Source organism: Zingiber officinale, chromosome 1A (assembly GCF_018446385.1).
Source record: "Zingiber officinale cultivar Zhangliang chromosome 1A, Zo_v1.1, whole genome shotgun sequence".
In the NCBI taxonomy this organism is placed as follows: domain Eukaryota; kingdom Viridiplantae; phylum Streptophyta; class Magnoliopsida; order Zingiberales; family Zingiberaceae; genus Zingiber; species Zingiber officinale.
Genome location: NC_055987.1, coordinates 33,769,130 through 33,781,177, shown reverse-complemented (window position 1 = coordinate 33,781,177; position 12,048 = coordinate 33,769,130). Strand labels below are relative to the sequence as shown.

The 12,048-nt window shown below is 35.9% G+C and overlaps 1 protein-coding gene across 1 annotated transcript; it reads left to right on the top strand.

The window, feature by feature from the left end:
* Positions 1 to 232: 232 nt before the first annotated feature.
* LOC122023182 lies at positions 233 to 4,004 on the top strand. Its single transcript, XM_042581268.1, has 3 exons — positions 233 to 451; positions 555 to 645; positions 3,707 to 4,004. Exons 1-3 carry the CDS (start codon positions 382 to 384, stop codon positions 3,804 to 3,806), a joined length of 261 nt encoding a protein of 86 aa, XP_042437202.1. The 5' UTR covers positions 233 to 381; the 3' UTR covers positions 3,807 to 4,004.
* Positions 4,005 to 12,048: the final 8,044 nt, after the last annotated feature.

Sequence of the window (12,048 nt, the reverse complement as noted above, 5' to 3'; positions counted from 1 at the left end):
AAAATACTTTTTTTATGTAATTAAATACACATTTGCTTTCCATTTTTATTTGTTGAATTTTGTACTGATTCAAGCTCAATTTTTTTTTTTTAAAAAAAAGTTTTAAAGTATTTCCAAAAATTAAGCGCGTTCTAATTTGACAATTAGGAAGGTTTTAAAGGGCCCATGTTTTAAAACTTCTTATTTGGGCATTCGAAAAAACTGAGGGACCAACCCTAGCTTGAACAAAAAGCTACGGTGGAAGTTGTCAAGGGGCATCCCCCCTTTCCATCTTTAAATTGCCAACTTTTCTCCGCCACCCCCCTGCGTGCCGTTTCCAACTCTCTTCGACGAAAAGCGAAAGAGACCAAGACAGAGCGGAGGAGCGATCGTCCGAGGAGGATGGCGGAAGGTCCGAACTCGTTCGAATCTTTGAGGAAATGGGTGGTGGAGCACAAGCTTCGAGCAGTCGGTACTTCTCTCCCCTTCTTTCTGTCGATTGTGTGTGCGAGGGGGATCTGATTGGTTTGGATCTGACATGATTTTTTATATCGTGTTTTGTTTGTGGCGAAAAGGTTGCCTTTGGCTCAGCGGGATCGCGGGCTCCATCGCCTACAACTGGTCTCGCCCTAACATGAAAACCAGCGTTAAGCTCATCCACGCGAGGTTTGTTATCTCTGATCTCTTCTTCTTCTTCTTCCCTCGGCTTATATATTCTGAAATTTATTTATTCGCAAAGAGTTGTATCTAGGAATTGCGGCTTCTGATTGTAATCGATTGTTTCAAGGGTTTACTTTTTGAGAATTAGGATTTTTTAGTTGGAAAAACATTAAATAATGTCTATGGTTTAATTGCCGAAAAGAAATAATGTTTACCTTTTTGGTTTTGATTCTTGTTAAAGAATCGGGGTGGTTTGAATAGCTCGTCGCACTTCAGTTGCTTGCTTTGATGATGTTGTTGCAGCGGAAAACACTCAAGCAACTCTCACAATGCTAACACAGGGAATTTACTTGGTATCCACCTCAAGAAGAAGTGACTAATCCAAGGATCCAACCCTCATTCACTCATCTACTATGAAATAACTCTTTCTCAGTAACTACCGGAGGCGGAGAAGCCTCGTATAAACTCACACACAAAGATATACAAGAAGAAATAAATACAAGCTAATACAATATCAAATCTTACAAGATTTACAATGAAGAAACCCTAGCTTGCTTTTTTTCTTGCTTGTGTGGAACGTCTCTTGACCTTGGAAGTGCAGCAACATTTTTTTCCAATAAGCTTCAAGAACTGGCGAGAACATGTGAGAATCGTGAGAGAGGAGAGCATAGAGAGATATTGAGGCGCTGCGAGGAAGACGACTTTAAACTTGATGCTTCCTTCGCAATGGTCACATCCCAATCGATTGATCAATCGATTGGGGAGACTTGAATCGATCGAATGATCGATTCAGAGCGACTCTGTGCTCTGTTGGAAAAGGCCTGAATCGATCAGCTGATCGATTCAGCCTTTATCGCGACTTGCGTGATTTCCAGCTCCCCAATCGATCGACCGATCGATTAGGAAGGCTTCTGTGCCCGTGATTCAGGCTCTCAATGTTGATCGATTGGCTTCCCTTTGACTTGTTTAAACCAAGTTTAAGATCCCCAAATTCAACATCCAGTCAACCGTGACATGTTGGAATTCCTCATGCCTAGCATCCGGTCAATTTTGACCTGCTGGTGAAGATGTCCGGTTAATCTTTTGACTCACTTAGACTTTCACCAGATGTCCGGTCACCCTTGACCTATCTGAATTTCCTCGTGCCAAGTTTCCGGTCAATCCTTTGACCTACTTGGGCTTTCCAACACCAGGTGTCCGGTCAACCTTGACTCACCTGGATCTCCACGTGCCCGACTTCACTCACCAGATTTTTCTATCTGTCTAGTTTCACTCACTAGGACTTTTCATATGCCTAGCTTCACTTACTAGGACTTTCACCTAGCTTCACTTACTAGGTTTTTCATCTGACTTCACTCACTAGGATTTTCCAACTGCCTAGCTTCACTCACCAGGATTTTCCAACTGCCTAGCTTCACTCACTAGGTCTTTCACCTGGCTTGACTTACCAGGATTTCTCCTTGCCTAGCTTCACTCACTAGGTCTTTCACCTGGCTTGACTTACCAGGATTTCTCCTTGCCTAACCTCCAGTTATGACTTTCTCAGTCAAGTATCCGGTCAACCCTTTGATCTAGTTGACTCTTCTTTACATCAGATTGGTCAAACCTTGACTAGAGGAGAATTGCTCCAACAATCTTCCCAATCGGACAATCGCATCTGCAATCTCTCTATATTGTCAAACATCGAAAGTCAAACATCAAGACTCAAGCTTGAGCCAACTCAAGCTTAGTCAACCTGGTCAACCTGACTTAGGAGATATTGCACCAACAAACATTTTCTCTCTTTCTTGAATAATAAAATTTTGTAAAATAAGTCGAAGATTAGTGTAAAGAGAAATGTGCTTACGAGGCTTTTCTTAAAAAGTTTTCTGTAAAATCATATTTCTGGAGTGATGAAAATACCTTGAGTATATATAGTTGTGAGAGTTTCGGTAAGATATTTTAGGTTGTAGAACGGATTCTGAAGTGTTAATTTTGAAGCCAATAAAATTATATGCATTGTTTTCCTTAAGCCAAGCTAGATCATGAGTTTGGTTCTTTTCATCTAAATTTTAGTCATTGATGCCAATTATAGGTCCAGACACCAGAATATGTGATAAATATCAGTCACATGTTCAAGTGGTGTAAAAGTCAAAATGCTTCAATTTACTACTGTCTTCGACTACTACTTCTTTGTGTTCACATGCAAAGAAAAATGTAATCTACAATTTCATCCTCAGGATGTATTATTCTAAAGATGGAAAAGTACCTCATGGAGGAAAGTATCTAAGAAGATAATGAGACAATTTATGAAATATATGGAAAACTTACCTTGAAATAGTCCAGTTCAAAATAGATAGAGGTTGCAGCTCTGGATGGGACTCTTAACTTATAACTTGATACTTATTAGAATTCAAGCCAACAGTTTTATATAAATTACCAACCAATTGAAGCAGAGGGGAAAAGGCAATTTTGCTATATATTCCTACATGATTTTGTCAGAGAATTATCCTTCAAACTTCTGCCTCCCTACTTTCAGGCTTATCATTTTTCTTACTCATCTCAACGCATGACTTTCTTTAAGTAATTGGAATAGGTCATGGCTACAACATCCAGCCCTGTTAACTTTGTTTCTAGATAATCCAGAATCTTGCCTTACCCTTCATCATTTTGCTTATACACACTGCAAATTTGTCCTAAATATCTGATAAGTGTGTCAAATACTTAATTTGGTGTCCATTTGCAAGAAAGAAGCAGTAGTCTGCTTGGGACAAAGTGCTAAACATTTGGAAGTCTTATGCTCTAGGTCATATGCTATATATCTTGAAGTTTGTATCAAGAAGGTTTAGTAAACCTTTCAAGTTTCTTAACCCTTATTGGTCAACAATTGGTGATTGGTGATGATTATGTTTTTTACTTCATACATTAGTCTGGTATTTATCCGTCTAAGTTAACTAACCCCTAAATGTTGGATTACATCAAGTCTAAACTTGGCTGAATCTATATTTGTTTCTGTAACTTGCGAACTGTTAACCATGGAATTCTATGTCATCTTTTCTTGTTGCCGTTTTGTTCCTAAAACTTGCAGGTTGCACGCTCAGGCGTTATCATTAGCTGCCGTAACTGTAGCTGCGGTGGTCGACAACTATGATCATCAATCAAAATCAGAATCAAACGTGCCCGCATAAAGATTAAGGATTTCCTATGATTCTTCCCCAATGATAATGGGCAGTTAATTCTTGCACCGCATAGTGTTCCTGTGACGGTTATTATTCTTCTCATAGTCAACTCATTGGATGGATTTACATAAAGTTACTCAAACCAATATTTTCTGTTGAGGCAGAGTTTTAACTGTCTTTTTTCTGGCAATATTTCTCATATTTTCACTTGTTTGGTTCATTCTATTATGAATTAGCTTAATTATGTATATGCAGGATATGACGCGTTACATAAAAACACCAAATTATGGTTCCTATTTGGAGAAATTCCTTAAAGCTTAAGAAATGCATAATTAAAGTATATTGGGCAAAAATTATAAGGGTATTCTTTTTTAAAAAAAATATTAAATAATATTTCCAAGCTCTTGCAAGCTAGCCGTTGAGATCACTTGATCTCAAGTATCTCCTTAGTCTTTCACTTTTGCTCAGTATTCATCCTCGGCAGTTCATCCTTTTGTGACAGTTTGATTTTGAGATTATCAATTCTTCATTCTTCTTTGACCGTTTGAGATTATCAATTCAAATTATCTGCTTATTACTTGGCAATTCATCCTTTCTTTGACAATTTGAGATTATCAATTCAAATTATCTTTGACAATTTGAGATTATCAATAAATTATCTGTTTAATCATCTTAATGGATAAGTTTGATTTTGATTGTTATTTTAACTTTACTATGCGAAGTACTTTACATGCCAAGTTTAAACTTGTGTTTATATTTTGATATGCTATTCTTCCTAGATATGCTTATAATATATGCATAGCTGATTTCGATAAAAACTAAATTAGCTGTCATATATTATAAGCGTCTACAAAGAATAGTAAGTACTATTACATGTTATTTATTGACACTTGTGTATATATTTTGATATGCGGTACATTTTTGAGTAATTTTTTGTTAGAGTTTAAGGTTTAATGTTTAGAATTTAGAATTTAGAGTATAATATTTAAACTAATGATCCTCATGAGTTGTGTAACATAAGATGTGCAACAAATCATTCCTCTATATTCTATCAATTATAAATCATAATTACTAATTAGTATTAACTTGAATTTAATAAGATTTCATGGTACATATATTGTATCTATTATATATTATGATTCATAATTACTATAATATTATATTCATCGATGTTCATTTGAGTTGAACGGATCATATATTGCAATACTTAATATTTAATTGTTGTTATGATATATTATTAATTAATATTGACTTGAGGTAAATAAATATTTACCTTTATATATATATTATAGCCCCTAACTATCATTAGGGGTGTCAAAAATGGATCCGACCCGATGACCCAACTCGAGTCGACCCGAAAACAATCAAGTTAGGGTTGGGCATTTTTGGGTTCGGGTCGGGTTCGGGTTGGAGGGTTGGAGAGTAAAAAAGTTTCGGGTTGGGTCGGGTTGGGTTCGGGTTGACCCGGGTTGACTTAAATATAGGATTTTGCGAGTTTTTTTGGGGTTAAATCAAGTTTTATTTTAAAAATTTAGATATTTTTATGTATATTAATATCATGTTTATATGATAATGATGGAGTATTGAGATAAAAGTGATGAATTATAGGGAAAATAGTTCAAAAAAATCGTTTTGAATAGGATTTTCGGGTTATATGGGTTGGGTTCGGGTTGATCGGGTTAGTCAGGTTCGGGTTCGGGTTGAGGTGTTTTGGGTTGAACTTGGGTTCGGATCGGGTTCGGGTTGGGTTTTAAAAAAAAAATTTAATCCGATCCAACCCGATCCGATCCACCCGAATTGACACCCCTAACTATCATAATCCATTAATCCCTACATATAGTAACTTCAATGCAAAATTATTATTATTTTGATAATTTAAGTACTTAGGATTGGACAAATCGACTATCAAATAAATTTAAAAATGTAAGTGACCGTGCATCCAACTAATAATATTTCAAATTTTTTTATCTCCTTCCATATTCGTGGGACTGAATCGGGTCGTTGATATGACCATTCCATATTTTTATTAATATTCCAGGTTTTTCATCCTAAAATTGTTATAAGATTCATTGAGATAAAAGCATTGAATAATAAAAATGATATGGAATTATATGTTGACAAAAAGAAATTTTAATAAAAGCACACTTTTAATATTTTACTCTTTTAAAAAATATTTTCTACAACTTTAATAAAAAACTAATACTATTTACTTAAAATTATTATAAATCATTTTGATTAAACTATTTTAATAACTTAAAATTTTTATAATTTGAATAATTGTAACGAAAGTTAGTATAAAAGTAAGCTTTGATCAAACCCGGATCAAAATTAATTTGAGGGCCGAAGGATGTTTTATTGCAGAAAAAAAAAATGATACTGCTCGTTAGCATCGGTCCTAAATTTTTTTTTAGATTTAATTATTTTAGTTTTTTTATTTAATTTTAAATTTTAAATTTTATATTATTTTTATTAATTTCATATATATATATATATATAATCTACTATTTTAAAAAAATACAAATATACAATAAAAAATATTTTAAAAAATAAAACTGATAAAAAAATAATCTTTTATTTTTTTTAATATTGTTTTTAATGCTAGCTGATATAAAAAAATAAAACTGATAAAAGGATATATGAGCATCCACGTCAGATACCATATTTAAACATTTTACCTTAAATTTTGGATAGGGTAGTTAAAAAATCTTTACATCAGCTATCCTATCGATTCCCTAAATGATGCATTTATGAACAGTACTTCTCTAAATTTAGAGAATGGATTCTATTTCTTAAATATTATAGAGGAAAGAAAAGAAATAGGAAAGTTGATATATGATGTATTGAAAAGTGGATATCCAAATTTAATAAAGTAACTTTTTTACCCTAAATTATATATTTTGGATAAGAAAACTGGTGTGAATGAGTATATTTTAAGATGAAATTGAGGAAAACAAAATTTCAAGGGAAGTGAAATCGAGAGGAAAAAATGTAAAAGGGTGAGAAAAGCATGTCTTAAATTGCTTTTCCCACCTCCTCTCTCTCTCTCTCTCTCTCTCTCTCTCTCTCTCTCTCTCTCCCCCTTTTAAATGATGTTTTTATCCCTTTTTTTTTTAAATAACAAGTTTTAATTTTATTTACTTTTTTCTTTAGTTTATTTGTTTTAATCAAATTTTTTTTTAATTTTTCATCATTTTTTTATCTTTTATAATATTTTTATTTTTAGACTTTTAAAATTTTTAAAAATAATTCCTAAAATCTACTATTAAAGAAAAACAAAAAATTACAAGAGATTGAATCCTTTGTCCCCAATATCACCTATTTTTGTGTTCCACTCGTCGCTCCAACCCATCTCCAGCAGTCTACGACCGTCGTCCCAATCAAAAACTATATCCTAGGGGAAGGCAGGGGCGTAGCTATATAAGGCTAGGGGGTGCGGTCGCACCCCTTGAAATTCAAGATAAATATTAATACGGTGGGAAAAAAAGTATAGTCATAAATTTTGAAGCTTTTTTGTCTTTTTAGCAAAAAAATTTCAATTAAAATCTTTTCTATTAGGAAATAATTATTATAAGTAAATAGTTATTTATTTCCTAGTTATTAGAAAATAATTATTATTAGAAAATAATTATTATTAGAAAATAGTTATTTATTTCCTAGTTATTAGAAAATAATTATTATTAAGAAATACTTACTATTTTCCTAATTTATGTATTTTCCTATTTTCACTTGTAATGGTATATATATATATATATATATATATCATATGCTATCATTAATAATATGTGTGAATTCTATCGTTAATATGGTATCAGAGCTCTAAGCTTAACAACAATTTTTTTTTCCGTCTTTTTCTTTCTTTTTTTTCTCCACAATACCTATCAACCGCCTTCTACAATGGCTGCCATCGACGACATCAACCGTCGGCTCCAGCCGCCTTCTATAATGGCTGCACCCGACGACATCACCCGCCGGCTATCTCTCACAAATACTCCTGATTCTCCTGCCTCTCTTGTGGTTCTCAACGTCGATGCTCAAGCATCGTTGAAACTCACCACCTCCAATTATTCTACCTGGTGCTTGCAATTCATGTCTCTTCTATTTGGATATGACTTACTGGATTATGTTGATGGTTTACGTCCCCCCCTGCGCAGATAACGCTTACAGATGTCACACTCCCTCAGACGAATCCTGATCATATTCTCTGGCTCTGCCAGGATAAACTTCTCCTCAACGCTATTATAGGTTCGATGTCTCCTACTCTTGTGCAATTTATTTCTTCATCAACTTCATCTAGAGACGCATGGTAGACGCTGGAGATAACCTACGTCGCTCCCTTACGTGGCAGGATTATGACTCATCGTCAAAATCTTGTCAACCCTCAACAGGGTAACATGTCTATCACTGATTATATGTAGGACATCAAAAGAAATATTGACGCTCTTGCGTTTATGAATGTCAAAGTTAACTTTGATGAGCTCTCTATTCGTGTCCTGAATGGTCTTAGCCAATATTACTACAATATCTCACATGCTCTGCAAGTTCATGACGTCCCTATTACCTTTGATGAGCTATTCGAGCAGCTCCTCAACTATGAAGCCCAGTTAAAAGTCTCAACACCATCTCCATCTTCGATGTCAATGACTGCTCTTGTGGCTCCAACAGGGAATTCTCGTAATCGGTATTCAAACTATCGTGGTGGTTGCCAGCAGGTTCCGCCTATATCCCATCAGCCACGCATATCTACTCCTGGGTTATCTACGTATCCTCCTGCACATCCAGCTGTGTCCAATCCCAATTGTTATCTTGGGAATTGTCAGATTTGTGGTGTCAAAGGTCACTCTGCTCGCCAGTGCGGTCATATGACTGCCTCGATACTTGTTCTGCTTCCGCCGGCTCCTCCGCGTGCTCTGCATCCCACTTATAGTGTGTCGTTTGCACATACTGTCGTTCATTATACACCTTCGTTTGATTTTCGGGAATGGGTTGTTGACTCTGGCTCCTCTCATCATGTCACCACTGATCTTGCTACTCTCTCGTTGCATGAGCCTTACTCTGGGAATGATAGCGTCGTCATTGGTGATGGTTCTATACTACCTATTACACACACTGTTCTTTCTCTTTATCTATTCCATATTTCCCTTTAGTTTTCTCCAATGTTTTATTTGTGTCATCTATGTCTAAAAATTTGATTTCTATCGTAGTACTTTGTGCTACTAATCATGTTACATTTCTTTTTCTTTGATTCCTATTTTCAGGTATTGGATCATTGTACGGGAGCGACACTGGTCGTTGGGATCCATAGAGATGGTGTTTATTACTGGCCAAAATTTATGTTTATGCTATCATTGCCTTCCGCCTTTTCTGTCTGTCTCGTCATCTATTTCCTTATGGCGTAGTCATTTAAGTCATCCGTCATTAGATGTTTTGTAACGTTTTTTTTATCCTTGGGTCTTTCGTTTCTTGTGAATACTTTGTCTAATTGTTCATGTAACGCCCCACCTTCTGTACTGGCTAGGCTGTAAGGCCGGGGGTTACATTCTGCTGTGCTAAGCTATATTTTAAGGTGCGGAAAACTGAGTTGATTAAAAATTTTGCTAGCCAATACAATTTCTTCTGCTACTTTCTATTAGATCTGAAATTCATGTTTAAACAAAGGAGCCAATACAACACCTTGAATACTACTCCTATGCTAAAGGAGGTAATCTAGAACTCACATATGATCAAGGGCTGAAATGAGGGGTTTCCAACTGTTATCAAGCCTCCCAATTGATCGGTCGATCGATTGGAGTGGCCTCATCGATCCAGTGATCGATTCAGCTCGCTACTGTGCACGGGGTACAGTCTGGATCGATCGGCTGATCGATCCAGGCTTGTCAATCGATCCAGTGATCGATTCCAAAGCTCTCTGTTCGCGAGGCTAATTCCCCGATCGATCCAGTGATCGATTCCAGAGCTTACTGTTCGCGACAATAGCTCCGATCGATCGGCTAATCGATTGAACTTAGTCCAATCGATCGGCTGGTCGATCCAAAAGCTTACTGTTCGCGGAAATCAGCTCTCAATCGATCAACCGATCGATTGAGGTCCCTCCAATCGATCGGTCGATCGATTGGAGTTTCTGATTTCGCTGCAGAACTATGATTTCAGAGCTCGATCATACACAACTCAATATAATAAACCTAAAATACCTAGAGAACATTGTAATAGGTCTACACTAACATTATGCATGATCTACTACTCATCAATAAGCTAGCTAGTGTCCTAGGCATGACATAAGTATGGTTTCACAATTCAAAATTCTTAAACATTCCAAAGGTGCATAAACATTAAAAAGAACAAAGGTTCTAATTCTTTAAATTTGCTAATTCCCAAGAGTCTTCATTCCAAGTTCCTGCCCACACACATCTTTGTAGCATTGACCTCCAGCCTCCGCTAGTCCATCTTTCCTTTACCTTTATCTGCAGTATAAGGAAAAAAAGTATCTGTAAGCTTGGGAGCTTATTAAGAAACCATCTACCTCACAAAACATGCATACGATGCGATTCATGCTTTTAAAACATGCTATTTGAAATATGTGCTGAGCATTGCTAAACATGGATTCTAAAACATGGTATAATCACATACAATACATGACAATCGTAGCTAAGCATAAAACCATCATGTGGATCCATAAGAACTAAACCGAAATAAAAACTAAGCTACATTACTGCTAGCTGATGCTAAACTACTCTGTATTCTCATAAACCATATTGTGAAGTTTTAAAAGCTATTTATCATAAATAGATGAAAATACATAATCATGCTGCTGATGGGCCCGACAACTGTACTTGTTGTGCGCGCATCTCTAACTAGACTCGGGGTTGCAAGTCCCGAATTTAGTAGAATTACTAGGTTATCTAAACCTAGGGACGACTATGGGAGCCCAACCCAAGGACAACTGAAGTCCAGTACAGTGCCACTGAAAAGTAAAATACTGTTTTGTAGCTAATATACCTTATCTTGCTCTTACTAGGTTATCTGAACCTAGAGGCGACTGTGGGAGCCTACCCATTGGACCGTAGTCCCATAAAAGTTGTAGCAAGACTAAATGTGCTATAAAATGCTTCTACTACATTTATCTAACTATTGAAATGCCTATGGTGGCATTCTACTGAGCTAAGCATTAAAGCAAACACTTGGTGTGTGCTAATTTACACCCGATATGCTGAAATTCTGTAAATGACTAAACTAATGCATAAAACGTACGAAAAGCTACTTATACTGCAGGTGAGGGGTTTCTTACCTCCTGCGCTAGATTTCCTTACAATCCAATCGTTAGGTTTTCCGAAAAGACGATCTTCTCGACGATCCTCCTACGTCTTTGTGTTCTTCTCACCGAGGGGAGCGTCCTCGTACCGGAGTTGTCGCCGGAAAGTGCTCCTATAGCCCTTGGGACGGAACCCTAGCCCCCTTTGGCTTGGTGCGCCGAGAGAAGAAGAGAAAGGAGAGGGGCGGCGTGTGTAAGGGTTTGAGGGAGAGGAAGTTGCGTTAAAACAATTCTTCACTTAATAATTTTCCTATTTATATTAAGTGGTTAATTCACCCAACTTAAATATAAATATAATTGATTCCCTTTTCTTTCAGCACGGCCCTACTGGGTTCACTTGATTACTAGAGTTATCTATAAGACTTAGAGTCTTATAGGTCTCGGGATCAATTCCCGCTTAAGCTATTTTACGTTTCTATTTATTTTTGCTACTTCCACTACTCTAAAAATTCCATAAAAATATCCTAAAATTTCAGAAAAAATAGTAGGATATTTATAAAAGTCTTTTGAGAATTTTCGGGCATTACAGTTCATGCACTTCGCTCAATATTAATAATAGTAATAAATTATCCTTTCATAAATCTAGTATTTCGTCTCGTGCTCCTTTGGATATTATCTTTTCTGATGTTTGGACATCTCCTATATCATCATTTGATAGGCTCAAATATTATATTATCTTTGTTGATCATTTTACAAAGTATATATATGGCTTTATCCTTTACGCAATAAATCAGATGTATACTCTACCTTTATTGCATTCAAAACTCTTGTTGAAAATCGGTTCTTGATGACTATTAAAACAGTATTAACTGATAATGGAGGTGAATTCTTAGCCCTTTGCTCTTTTCTTACTACTCATGATATTAGTCATCTTACCACTCCTCCACACACTCCTGAACACAATGGATACTTCGAACGTCATCATCACCATATAGTCAAAATTGG